Raw genomic sequence first — 14,821 nt, forward strand, 5'->3', positions numbered from 1 at the left:
ATAAGGCAGAGACTCTCCCTAGAAATTCAGCAGGTAAAACTTCAGAAACAATGGAACCTGACTATTGAGACAAGATGCGTAAATATAAAAATCAATCCACCACTCTGTTCACATTATTTTCATAACACAAGGTGACTTCCCGCATGTGCAATTTTTTTAGTGTTTACTCGTGTCCTGATCTGCACCCTGCAGTTGCATTTCAGGAGAGAAGATAGGAGCGGAATTCCCTTCTGCTCCTCCAAGAACCCCGGAAGGTTGGCAGAAGGTTAAATTTCCCCTCCTGCAACAAAAGACGAAATATTACCATTCTTACCTCTTGGCAGGCAGCTGCGAGCTGTTCTTCTAAGGCTCCCACTCTTTCTAATGCAGCACGCAAGCGCTCTCGCACCTAGAATTAGTTGAGAAAAGTACAATTGTCAATCGAACAGGGAGAACTAGTTCTGCAGCATGAAGATGTTGAGAGCACATAAAAGCAGCATGCACGTGGTTGGAGGCGCTACGTCCATGAGCGATCAGTGGGTACGTGCAACCCACCAAGGATTTTTCTAATTCAAAGTGTGGTCTTTGACTGGTAAAGATTGACAATGTCTCTGCCCATATCCACATTGAGAATAACACCAGTAATTGTCAAGTCCCCAGATGCAGTATCAGTGCACCTGTGATAGCAGGTATCTGACACGTACCCTATAGTTGGTGAAATATTGGGTCATGTTCCATGGTGTATCATGGTGACTTTACTGCACACCTTCTTGTGAAAGGAACCATAGAATTTACTATTGCACTTGGCACTGGGGCAGTGTACTATGTCAGTCCACTGGCTCATGGTTGGACAAGGCAGTTAGGACATATATTTAGTGGAAGCATCATGGTGGCAAGCAATTTGTAGGATGCGGTAGAAACAGCACTTCAAAATGCCAACAAGTCTTCAACACATCTCCCAGTTTGCAAGCTGGCAGTATATGTAAAAACCCACGCCGCCCATGTCAAATCGCACCTTCCACCTGACAATGTATGAGGCGAAGCAGGAAACCAGTGTTAACATGCACAAATACACCCAATGCTTGTGGAAGTCTCTCAAAGCAGTATTTGTCACGATTACTAACCCCAGTGTCAAGGAGCAGTTCACTTTACACCTGCGATGCACTGCACCCCCTTTCTGGACAGTGACCCAAGGACGTGTGACTGAAATGTCCCTCAATACACAAGTACCAAAGGCAGGGCTGATGTAATAATTCAGTATCCAGTCCAAAGACCTCTCTACAACAGCCTGGGATGTATCTAATGTGGCTTTTCTGGCTTGGTAAGGAAAACAGAATGTTAAAAGTGCAAGGTGGTGTGGAGCTGGGGTCTGCCCTATCCAATTTCCAATGAAAAGGGTATCAAAATGTACATATTTGTGGTAATCAAAACACGTTACGTTTACATTGAATCAGACCGCCTCTTCTGCACCAATGCCCCTCTGTCTTATAAGGAGAAAGGCAGGACATACTTTGCTCTATTTTCACCCAAGGTCAAAAAACAGGAAACAAGAAACCATCATATATATTTTTAGGAAACATTGAGGTTTTGAAAGCAATAGTAGTGTTCACCATTAGAATCACGCGTTCCTGCTTGGACCTGAACGTGATGAGCCCCCCCCCCCCCCACTCTGTGTTCCCCTGAGCAGACATGTGGAGGTATCTTTAAGTACAGAGGAACCGAGTTCAGTCACGAACAGCATAGCCGTGTTTATTCCGATACAATGCTCTGGAGTACAGTAATTGTGAACCGTGTTCGTTCTGTACCTCAACAATGCCATAGGCCGTGGGCCGCCCCCTCTCTCCTCCCTCCTGCAAGAGGCGCAGTTTATTTATGCGCCCGCGGTGCTTTTGTACAGTTACAATCACGACTGTGTGTGTTTACAGTGAACGGTTGCGTTTCTTAAGTGTTCGCATTTTTTCAGTGATTTCAGTAGAAGCCTGGAAAAATACAGACTTTGTTTTTGGCTGAGGCAGGAAGTCATAGAACAGTCACGCCTCCTAGGTGTACTCAACTCTCCAGTTCCATTGCACTCAGCTTTCTGCGAGGGGCCTCGAGCTGGAGACACTGCCATCCGGGTTACCGGTCAGAATTATCAAGAGAGAAACTCGTGTCAAGATTTGTTTTTTACCAAACTGCAAAAACTAATACTAATACATCAGAAATACACTGAGAAAAAGGAATCTGAGCAAAAGATAGAATATTTAGGATTTTAAAGTGTTAGAACTAGAAACCCCATAAGGCAATGAAAGACTTATGGAACTATGAAATTATTGTTTATTGGAGGATTTTTCAACACTAATAAAGCTTAAGTATAGGAGCTCAAACCTGAAAATAATTGATGCACTATTGATGGGTGTTCTCTATTTTCGACATTTAACATTTTGCATGAGGTGAAGCCTAGATGGCAATGCCCCTCTTGCACACAGCGGAGCAGAGGGAATCTGTAGCGTGGGCTTCATCCACACTTTCAGCTATGCTTATGTTTCTTACTAGTTCACCTTCTTGCCAAAGACTGTGGGCAACTGCACACTAACCACCACATAGCAATGGCAGTACTCCTTTTTTACATGTATTGGAAGTTGCGCATTTCCCAAACTGTAAAAACTGTAACTTCAGAAATATGTGTGTAATTGGCTATTAGTGGGGGAGGATGGGAGTCCTTCTCAAGTAACAAGTCCAAAATAGTGTCCAACACACCAGTTCGATAAATAAACCTTGGCTCAAACCTTGCTGGATATGTAACACAACAGACAGGCTTAACTAATGGAAAGAGTGCAACGTATTTAGCAATACCACAATAATAAAGAAAGTGCACATCCTAGATCACATGTGACAAACAGTAAAGAGTAATGTGTAGATTTGTGTTGCAGTAAGCTCTGTTGTCGGGCTTTACCAGTATAGTAGTGTGTCATATGTGAGACTTTCAGATTCACGTTTGACATGCATTGCTTGACTGTAATGAGCGTTATCACTGTGTATGACGTAACCTCACTGCTCATCCTCCCTCCATCCGAGCACATCCACATGTGTGCGCTTCGTGATAGCAACACTTTCAATAATACCGCACACCATTGACATACGTGTCTGCGCATATCCACAAGCTTGACAATGACATGTGATGTTGTCCATTCAATGTTTTCGGACAGCATCTCATTAGCGATAGTTGCCGCCCTCCCGGTACATGCTACATTAATGTAAATTGCGGATTGTGCGATGTCAAAACTGCAACAGGGACACACACATAAGTACACTTCCTGCTCAGGCAGGAACTGAACAACGCCCAGGTCCCCGGAATAATTATTCACACCTCTACGCTGGCCTGGCGTACGCAAGCCCAGCCCACTTTGCGTACGTATAAATAGGATAAAGACTACGCCACATGTCCCAGTTCTTCCACACTGCCTCAGGTGATATGGCCGCATCCACCTCGCATATCACAATGCACAATAAAAAAAAGGGATACATTAGGTGTACACCATCCTGGCAATCAAAACTACATCTGAATTGTGAACCCTGCTGGCCGTCGTGTTTGGACACACACCAATGACAGCAGGTGAGCAGTGGGGCCTGGGTGCACAGGGGCTGCAACTGAGCGCAGTGCGGTGGGAGGGGTGGGGTGCATCAGTCTGGGTGCGCAGGTGCGAACAAGCGATGTTGCCGTGCGTAATGATGTGATCTCTGACCTCATTCAGTCACATCTCTGTCTCATTTTAAGGACCTGCTGGACCATACTGTAGGCCTGAGCCAGCGGGCAGCGCTGCCCTACAGACACGTGGTGTTGTCTTTTGGGGCACTGTAGTGAGCTGACTACTAAGTGTACATGCACACAGGCTTCCGCCACTGCATTGCACGTGCACATTATGCTTCTAGCATGCGCTCTGTTCCTTTGTATGTGAACTTTGCCATAACATATTATAATTTACCATGTGTATTCTCGTGCACTCCAACTCCTCTTTGAACCACGATTACCACTAACAGTTGGTAGATCGTACTTCAAGAAGGAAGGATACACTGAACTGGTGTTCTCTATTAAGCTTGAAATAAACCTTCATTTACCTCAAGACGTTTCCGCCATTATATTATTTCTCCCTTTTCAGACACTGAGTTAGTGGCACCAGATGAGGCCCTGGGCATTCTGATGCCTTCCATCGTGGTATCAAGACACCGTCCCCGACCGGAGACCTGCTGTGCCACGGTAAGAGCGGCACCCCAGAGTTGGAGCTCGCACCGGCACGTCGTTGTACACACCGGTTGTGGCAGGTGAGCAGTGAAGCCTCGGTGCGCAAGAGCTGCAATTGAACACAGTGTGGGGGAAGGGGATGAGGGGCCGCAGCCTTGGTGCACAGGTGCAGGCAAGCGATGTTGCCGTAGATAATAATGTAATCTCTGGCCTCATTCATATCTCTGTTTCATTTTAAAGACTTGCTGGACCGCACTCTTTCTCGCGGAACCCAGCATCCCAGACACACGGGTGACGGGAGGTGAACAGTGAGGGCTAGGCTGGATGCAGTAGGCCGACGCTCTGTCTCCTCCTCCCTCTGTTCTTTTGATTCTCCCTCCCCTTCTCCCTTCCACCTAGTGGCTCTCTGTCCCATTCTCACTTTCTTCATTTCATTCTGACTGCCTTTCTTTTTCTCTTGCACATGGCACACATACTTATGTTTCTTTTTTGTCTTGCAGGTTTTGTACGCTGCTTCTGGAGGAGTCCCACCCACTTATTTAATGTTTTACTGTTGTTTGTTCGAATAAAGTTGCGTTTCCATTTATTTGTGTTGTTTTAATAAAAGTAATTTTTTTTACCAATATATAAGTGAGTGTATGGGTCTTCTTTTTCTGACAACACACGTCTGTAGTTTATTGTGAAAATCGGCGGTTGATAGGAGGTTATCAGGGAAAACATTTGTAATTTTGCGGTGCACCTACCAAATATAAACCAACAGACTATTACATAAATGAAACCTAGGTAATTCTACAACTGCAAGGCTTCTATTAGTGTATCACTTTATAACACCATGAGTCCTGCCCGTGTGATTACAGAACCAATAAGGCACTGCCTAGGGCCACCGAGGCTTCAGGGACTGGCGACGCCCACCCTGCATATTTAAGTAAAGTCCCGGAGGCTGGCGATCCCCGGACTTGAGTTGGCCTCGAAGCCCCCCGAACAATTACTAAACAATACCCGGGGAGGTGGCGATCCCCTAGGCTGCGAAACGTGTCTGTGCCCTACTGCGTCTAATTTACATGTGAGATTAAGGTCCCCAGTGCTGCATAGACCCCGCATTATAATAATAGGATTGGCCCCAGAACATTACCCACCAGGGGGCTCATTTAAATGAACGGGTGAGACCCCGCTTCATTTTGTTTTTCTCCATTTTTACCATCTGGATCAGCTTTATTGAAGCGTCCTCCAGTGGGCCCCCTCGTGACATTACCTAATTATTTAACATTTTTAATAATAATTTATTCCTCCATTCATCCTCCTTAAGTCCTCATTCTCTTCCTGGTTTCTTCAATGATTTTTTGTAATCACCATATACAATCATATCCCCGACACCCTAAATGCTTTACAAAAAATCATTGAAGATACCAGGAAGAGAATGAGGACTTAAGGAGGATGAGTGGAGGAATAAATTATTATTAAAAATTTAAAATAATAAGGTAATGCCAAGAGGGGGCCCACTGGAGGGCACAATTGTGGTTGTCAGGCCCCTTAGCCTCACGCAAAAACACTCGCCTTGAGTAGGGCAATCTAAGTAAATCGTTTCTTCGTGCACAGATATATGGAACCCTTTTTAGGAATAGTGTTAAGTATTGAAACAACAAATGCAGCAAGGGATGGAATCGTGTCTTAAGTGGTAAAATGGTGGGGTAGCACACACTTTTTGTAGATAGTAACAGATTAGATTGTAGATAAACATGAATAATGTTTTTTTTCACACATAAAAAAAGAACATGTTTAAATAACAAATAGTATTTATCATTTTGGTTAAACTACATATCCCAGAATACATCACTCGGGGTCCTGGTCTAGAGTAGTGAGTCATGAATCACATGTCATTTTGAAAGTTATATAATTGGTTGTTTTGAATCTGCCATTTTAACCGCGATCAAGGCAACTGTGTTAACGAACCGCGTCAAACTATTTGGGAAAGCAATTTGATGCGAGTGCGTTTTCATGATCTGAAAGGATTGTTGTGGACACTGAAATAGTGGCATGGCTCTGCCTGTAAATACGCACCGAAAGTGAAGCGCCATGGTCTAAGCGATTTATGAGCCAGGAGACGTGAATATATATATATATATCTATATACACACTCACACATATATATATGTATATTATCTACTGGCGGTCGCCAGTAGATAGTTATAGTTAGGATCGTGTTTCCATAGGAAATCTGAAAATTCTATTTTGAATAACTTTTGCGCCGGTTGACGAATCCTCGCGACATTTTCAAAACTAATGGGGCGCTCCGTTCAGCTCCTACCCTGAAAGTCTCGGGGTGATTCGTCAAGTAGAGGCCGAGAAAAAAGGGGGTCCCAAAACGCGTTTTCCCCATGCATTTTCCCATAGGACCTTTAGACACAGCTACAGCCCGAACGGCTGAACAGAATTACTTGAAATTTGGCAGAGAGGTAGCCATAAGGTCAAGGAAGTGCCTTTTGCAGGTCTGGTGTAAATCTGTTCAGTATTTCCTGAGAAAATAGCATTTAAAAGCATATCAATATCTATACGCGCGCAGGGTGCGCGCACCGTGCGCGCACCGTGCGAGCACCCTAACGTGCGCGAGCGTAATTCTGATTGGTGGTTACATGTTAGTCAACATTCGAATCGGTCGAAATCAGGAAGTGTTGGCCGCCATTTTGTTTGTTTTCAGTGCGAGAGTGAAAAAGGAAGGTGGCGAACGTGAAAAGGGGGCAGGGTAGAGAGTTCCTGACCCCCTAGCCTTTGTCAGGGGGTCCCTGAAGGACCCCTGAGGCAGAATTTTTTTTTTTTCTTTTAAATCGTGGGGGTGCGCGCACCGTGCGCGCGCGGTGAAAACCCAAAAAAAAAAAAACATTTTTAATACGTAGTTTATTGTAAAATAAATATATAAAAAAAATAATACCTAAATAAATTAGCATTTAAAAAACCGTACAAATTCACTGAAAAAACCATAGGTTTCACACACGTTATAGTTAGGAATTAGCATTTAAAAAACCTTGCAAATTCACTTAAAAAACCATAGGTTTCACACATGTTATAGTTAGGTGGATATTTCACTCGTAAAAAACCAATGAAATTCCCCCGTTATAGTTAGTTCAGATAACTATAACTCGCGCGACCGCCACTCTATCACAAGGATGATATCATCAGTGATGTCATGAGTGATGCCACTGACCATGTCATGAGTGATGTAATATGTGACGTCATGAGCAGTGGATTGCGGGCGCGCGAGTTATAGTTATCTGAACTAACTATAACGGGGGAATTTCATTGGTTTTTTACGAGTGAAATATCCACCTAACTATAACATGTGTGAAACCTATGGTTTTTTAAGTGAATATATATATATATATATATATATATATATATATATATTACCTACTGGCGGTTGCTAGTAGGTAGATGTAGTTAGGACCTATTTTCCATAGGAAATCCGCAACATTCTATTTGGAATAACTTTGGAGCTGATTGACGAATCTTCGCAAAATTTTCAAAACTTTTGGCCAGCTCCGGTCCGCTCCTATCCTGAAAGTTTCACGGTGATTTGTCAAGCAGGGGTGAGAAAAAAGGGGGGGCCCAAAACACGTTTTCCCCATGCAATTTCCCATAGGACCTTTAGCCGCAGGTACAGCTCTAACTGCTGAACGGAATTACACCAAATTTGGCAAAGAGGTAGTCCTTAGTTCAGACTCGTGCCTTTTGCTTAAATAGTGTAAATCCGTTCAGTAGTTCCAGAGAAAATGCAGTTAAAAGTACATATATATCTATGGCCTTGGAGGATCCGCGCACCCTCCCGATCACAAGCTGAATTTTAATTGGCAGCCAACACTCTGAATCAGGAAGTGTTGGCAGCCATCTTGTGCCTCGGTAGAACCGAGGCACAAGAAACCCCCCATAAAAGTCGCAAAACGCGAAAAGGGGGCTGGGTAGAAACACACTGACCCCCTAGGCCTGCTCAGGGGGTCCCACAAGGACCCCCAAGGCCCCAAAATATTTTTTTATTTTTTAAAACGGGAGGAGGCGCCTGGATGCACGCATCCTGCCGATAGAAAAAAAAAATGGCGCGTTTTAAGTTGGGGAATCCATTCCTCTTCAATCCAGAGGTCCCCTAGGGGCCAACTAGCCCACCAGGTGCCTCCACTAAGCGCCACGGAGCTGCGTTGAAGAGTGTTGTAAAAAGGGGCGTGGCCTCTGAACACCTCTCTGCAACGCAGCTCCCTGGCGCATACTGGAGGTACCTGGTGGGCTAGTTGGCCGCCAGGGGACCTCAGGATTCAAGGGGACTTAATCCCCCAACTTAAAACACGTCAAGGGGCTCGTTTGCACAGTGTTGAAGGTAGGGGGCAGAGCCTGAGGTGATATGTGTGCAAACACGCCCTGTGGCGCGTTTTAAGTTGGGTAGTTAATTCCTCTTCAATCCAGAGGTCCCCTAGGGGCCAACTAGCCTATCAGGTACCTCCAGTAAGCACCACGGAGCTGCGTTGCAGAGTGTTGCAAAAAGGGGCTTGGTCTCTGACACCTCTCTGCAACGCAGGTCCCTGGCGCATACTGGCGGTACCTGGTGGGCTAGTTGGCCCCCAGGGGACCGCAGGATTGAAGAGGAATTAATTCCCCAACTTAAAACGCACCACAGGGCGTGTTCGCACACGTCACCTCAGGCCCTGCCCCCTTCCTTCACCATTGCACAAATATTCCTCTAAAATCAGCCGAACTACGAATTCCGATTTCCTCACCTGTTATCAGGAGAGAACCCAGTGCTGCATCTTTTAGCCCAGCACTGACCCTGAAAAGTAATTCTAAGCATACTTACCAGTAACTTGTATTTCCTTCCATAGGAATCCATTGTGTGGTTTTCAGCAGAAAAGTTTCTGTCTACTTTCACAAACTAAAAATATTCCTAAAAAATCGTCTGTATGACTTAAACACATTCTTTCAACTGTTTACAGGAGATGCACCAGTACTGCATCCAAGATCCACCACTGAGTAAGAAAAATTAACGATAACACTACTTACCTGCTAAGTGAATTTTCTGCCATAGGATAACATTGGTGATTGTATGTGAAAAAATGTCTGTGTCAACTTTTAAAATACAATAATATTCCTTAAAAATCACTACTGTAACCAAAACGCTTTTACTCAACTGTTTACAGGAGATGTCCAAGGACTGAATCTAGGATCCAGTCCTGGGTTAGAAAAGTAATCCATTAAGTAACTAATTGCATTTGACTAGAAATTCACATTGAGCTCAATGTTGCATTGTGTTTGAAATTGTGTTGCCCATTGCAACAACTTTAACTACTGTACTTAAAATTCTATTGCCTATTTGCAAAGTATTTAAACTAAAGTAATTCATTATGAGAAAGTATATTTTGTATTTTAATGTATAATGTAATTATAATGTAATTAACAAATAAAATATCTAAAAATAAATATTTTAAAAAATGTAGGAAATCAGTATAAAAAATCAGTATAACAATTAATACATTAAAAATTGTAATTTACAAAACCTTTGACATTCACTGAAAAAACCATAGGTTTCAGGTTTGATATAGTTAGGAATTAGCATTTAAAAAACCTTTGAAATTCACTGAAAAAACCATAGGTTTCAGGCCTGATATAATTAGGCATTAGCATTTAAAAAACCTTAGAAATTCACTGAAAAAACCATAGGTTTTAGGGGTGTTATAGTTAGCTGGACATTTCACTCATACAAAACCATTGAAATACCTCCGATGTAGTTAGTTGTACTAACTACATCTCATGCACCCGCAATCCACTGCTGATGATGTTACATATTACATCATTCATGACATGGTCAGTGACATCACTGATGACATCTCAAATCACTCATGGACTCACTCAGACAACCATACACCCACTCAAGACCCATTTACAGACTCATGCTCCCACTCACAGACCCACTCAGAAACTCATGCACCTACTCACAGACCTCCTCAGACAGCTATACACCTACTGAAGATAAATTCAGACACTCATGTATCCACTAACAGACCCACTCAGACACCATGCACCAACTCATGGACCCACTCAGAGAGTACTGTACACACTCACGGACTTGGTCGGACAGTCATACACCCACTGAAGACTCATTTATGCACTCATGCATCCATTGACATGCCCATTCACAAAGTCAAGCACCCACTCATGGAGTCACTCAGACAGTCATACACCCACTCAGTACCCATTTCGAAACTCATGCACCCAATCACAGACCCAGTCCGAGACTCATGCATCCATTTACATATCCAATCAGACACTCATGCACCCACTCACGGAGCTACTCAGAGAGTGACACACCCACTCATGGTCTCACTCAGACAGGCATAAACCCACTCAAGACACATTTAGACTCCCATGCACCAATTGACAGACTTGCTCAGAAACTCAAGTACACACTCTTGGAGTCACTCATACAGCCATACACTCACTCAAGGCCCATTTAGACACTCATGCACCTACTGACAAGCTCAGTCACAGAGCCATGCATCCATTCACAGTCTTAATCAGACAGTCATATACCAACTTAAGACCGATTCAGGCCCTCATACACCCACTCACATGCCCACTTAGAGAGTTAGGCACCCACTTACTGACTCACTGAGACAGTCATACCCCCACTCAATACCCATTTTGACACTCATGCACCCGCTCAGAGACTCTTGCAGCCATTCACGTATCCACTCAGACACTCATGTCCCAACTCACAGTTCCACTCAGAGAGTGATGCACCCATTCACGGTCTCACTCAGGCTTGCATACACCCACTCAAGACCCATTTAAAGACTCATGCACTCATTCACAGACCTAATAATAGGCTTATGCACCCACTCATGGACTCAGACAGGCATACAGCCACTCAAGACCCATTTACAGACAGATGCTCCCACTCACAGATCTACTCAGACAGCTATACACCAACTCAAGATCCATTTAGACACGCATGCACCTATTCACAGATCCAGTCCACAGGTCCAGTCAGAGAATTATGCACCTGCTCAAGGACTCAGAGAGTTACACACACACTTGCCTACCCTCTCAGAGACTCAGACACCCTCTCAGACTCACTCAGATATTCATGCAGCTACTCACAGTCCCACTCAGAGACTGATCCACCCAGTTACAGATCCACTGAGGCAATCTTGCACCCACTGACAAACTCACTCAAAGACTCATGTACTTAGTCAATGAAACTCTCTGACTCATAAACCCACTTGCACACACAGTTAGATGGTTACAAAGTTATTTACAAAATTATTATAACATATATAGATGTAAAATCTAAAATGTGTTCTTGTCCCTTCAATTCATACCTTTGTTTTGTAGAGTCGCGACGGGGTCACAACTCTCCAAAAATCTTTTTTTTTTTTTTTAAAGCGTTTGAAATCAATATAATTTATTATTGGGCAATAGGGGGGCTCTAAAGAGAGCCTTTGTATTCATTGTGAGTATGTCACAACTACACATAAGACCGAATGCACAGTTTCAGGATGCTGAGAAACACTTTATTGCCTTCATCTGTAAATTGAACACCATCACTTCTATAGATTTCATGCATGTCAAAAAGCAAGTTGTTGTAGATAGAGCCCATGTTGAAGAATGCAGAATGAACTTTATTAACATTTTTCCTGGCTTTGTCAATCTGTGGACAGCACTTATCTGCCAAATTCCATTTTTGCCTTTGGCATATGTTAGAGTACACCAAGACAGTGTAAGGCAAAATTGTCATTAATTTGCCAAAGGTCTTTTTGATTACAATTTCCAAACCAACCACAGTAAGAGTGCCTAGGTCACTGCCACCACAGTGCACTATTAACAGTTCTGGATGCTGGGAATGTGCAATACTCTCAACTAAAGGCAGCAATTGGTGCCACTTTAAAGCTCCCTGGCCAAACCATTTAATTTCTGCATTAGGCAAACCCAAGTCCCTGTCACTTCAACTCTTTCTCGCACATTCTCTGGCCCAGAAAACATAGCTGTGACCCACAATCCACACTCTACCCATTTTCAAGGAAGAAGTAGTAGCACACAGGAGAAGGCTGCAGCTGTATGTGAAAGTTGGTAGAATGAAAGACAGTACAATACCATGAGCCATTCAGTCACATCTCACCCACAAACATGCAAAACTCTATTCTGCCTCACAACATTACCCAGCCACTCAAACTTTCCTTCACACCTCATATCCCACTCACAAGATTCATGGCCACTTGCATCATCTGCCCAAACTGCGCTCAATCAGCTACGTATACAGTTCACTACAAGACCAGTCACCCACCACTGCCATTTTCCAGTCTGTTATAGGAGCCATCGTTCACATCATGACTGAACTGCAACACCCATTTGGCCACTTAAAGGCTTACTTACAGACACACAACCACAACATTCTTATTGAGAAGTCTCATATGTGCACAGTGGCTCACTTAAGACTGATAGTAGTAACCTCTTTACTCACAGTCATTGCTTCAGATCTGCTGTCAACAAAATTACTTGATTTTAATGACAATGATCAAAGTGCGATAATGTTTTTATACCAGCAGAATCTTGGGATAATCTTCGATGGTGCAAATCCTCTCATTGCCCGATGCAGAATGCCAATTTGGCATTTGAAGACAGTGTGCCATGAGACTAATCACATACTGGTGATGATAGCTAGAGGATTCAGGCAGGGGTGTTTCTCTGCCACTAGCAGGATCCAGAGCCCATCAAATCAGGACGTCGTATAAAGGTATACGGCCCATCTGGCTGTGGCCGCACACCATTGGATGGGAGAAACCTCCATTTCAATTAGTAAGTGCCCAAAGCATTTACATGATTGGTGCATGAGTTTGCAAGATTTACAACTGAATTTAGAATCCCATTCAGAGAAATTCTTATTTAATCTAGCACACATTGATATGGAATAAGCAGCTTGCCGAATTGAGTCTTTGATGGGGGGGATGGAAGTCTGTTCATCATATAAATGCAATATAAAATTAAACCTTCCACTGCAAACCACTAGACTAAGGCTTTAAGCATACATGTTGAAGGACATATACAAGGAGAAAGTTATATCTATTTTGTTGCTAAGATGTGTGCCGTTATTTATTAAAATACCTTGAAGAAGCAATCCATTTGGCTTTGAGAGCTGCACAGAATGGAGTTGGTACTAGGGCATCTTCTTATTGTCGACATAAGCCTTAAGTTCCTACATGTTGAAGTTTGGAGAGCGGGGAGAGGATGGAGGTTTGCAGCTGGGTCATTTTGTCTTACATCATGGGTGAATGAATGCTGCACAACGCACTAATCTCATTATGTTGAGGGTTAATTTCAGAACTTATATTTACCCCACACATTGCAGATCGGTTACTGGAGGCATGTCACAAGTCTGTGATTGTCAGAGAGGACATAAAACCAGCAAGAGGAAGTAGGTGTCAATCTGGACTGTACAGAGGGGAACTGTCACCGTTCTTTGCAATGACATTTCTGTGAATCTGTGACTGTAGCCCATTTGAGCAGAGTGAGGCAGAGCTTCACGGAGGTCTTGCACAATGCTCTCGCCACCATCCCTCGCATCTGCCGCACCACCGCCGGAGGAAGATCCTTCTCACACCTCGCCGCCAAAACCTGGAGCTCTCTACCACTCCAGCTACGCCAGACCCAGGACCTCCTAACTTTCAGGAAACGCCTCAAAACATGGCTTTTCGACCAGTAGCATCCCCTCTCCCCAGCGCCTCGAGACCCTAACGGGTGAGTAGTGCGCTTTATAAGTATATTGATTGATTGATTGATTGAATATGAGGAGAAGAAGGAAGGTGAAGCCATCTTGAGAGCCCAGGAATCCGTGAAGAGTGGCAGATGGATGCTTTCTTGGACGGTTCCTTCGGGTACAAGTGAAGGCTTTGCCGAAGTGAAGTATGAAGTTTGATGTGGAGATGAACCAGAGGAGAATTCCAGGGAAGGGGGGTGTGAAGTGACTAGAACTGTTAGCTTATTCTATGTACATTTATTTATAGAGGCTGATATGTATATGTGTGTTGTTTAAACTTGCCAGAGGTTCACCTTTTTCAAATTACCATAGAACACTACTTTCCTCAGAAAAAAAGTTACATTTTCTACTTTGTCAAAACGAACAGTGTCTCTTGGACTCTTGTAAGCAATGGCTGCATCCAATGCTGAGTATTCTGTCAGCAGCCTGAACAGGTCCGTGCAGTCCACATTTGCTTCCTTCTAGAAGCTGGAGCTTAAAAACTGGGTCATGTCCCCCTTAATCCTTTTCCCCAGCCACACCGTCTCTTCTCATAAATCACACCTTCCAATCCCCTCCTGGCTGTATTCCAACTCTATTTCTGATCAGCAGAAATATAGATCTTATTTGCAGGTGAACACGGTTTGCTGAAGGTTTAGGAGCTGAACATTGGGTTTCAGCCAAGAAAGCCGAATGTGCTCAAAGCAAGTACTTTTTGCAGGTTAAATATTGTTCATTCGAAAGTCACAATGAAACCACAGACACATTGATAACAAAAAGAAAAAAAGATTTCCACCCAAACATAAACATACATCTTAAGTTATATATAATCAAATTGAAATAAGGTACCCTTT

The 14,821-nt window shown here is 43.5% G+C and overlaps 1 protein-coding gene across 4 annotated transcripts in view; it reads right to left on the bottom strand.

The window, feature by feature from the left end:
• Positions 1-14,821, bottom strand: part of PPFIA4 (PPFI scaffold protein A4) — a 3,163,248-nt gene that overhangs the window by 1,774,131 nt on the left and 1,374,296 nt on the right. For 3 of the 4 annotated variants that reach the window (XM_085600208.1, XM_085600219.1, XM_085600214.1), the window contains one exon: positions 314-388. The exons of the other annotated variant lie outside the window; for it this stretch is intronic. In XM_085600208.1, the coding sequence (XP_085456334.1) occupies positions 314-388 (75 nt within the window). The remainder of the gene's footprint in view (positions 1-313; positions 389-14,821) is intronic. 4 annotated transcript variants of the gene reach the window in all.

The sequence above is a fragment of the Triturus cristatus genome, chromosome 1_2 (assembly GCF_964204655.1).
Source record: "Triturus cristatus chromosome 1_2, aTriCri1.1, whole genome shotgun sequence".
NCBI classification, from domain to species: Eukaryota; Metazoa; Chordata; class Amphibia; order Caudata; family Salamandridae; genus Triturus; species Triturus cristatus.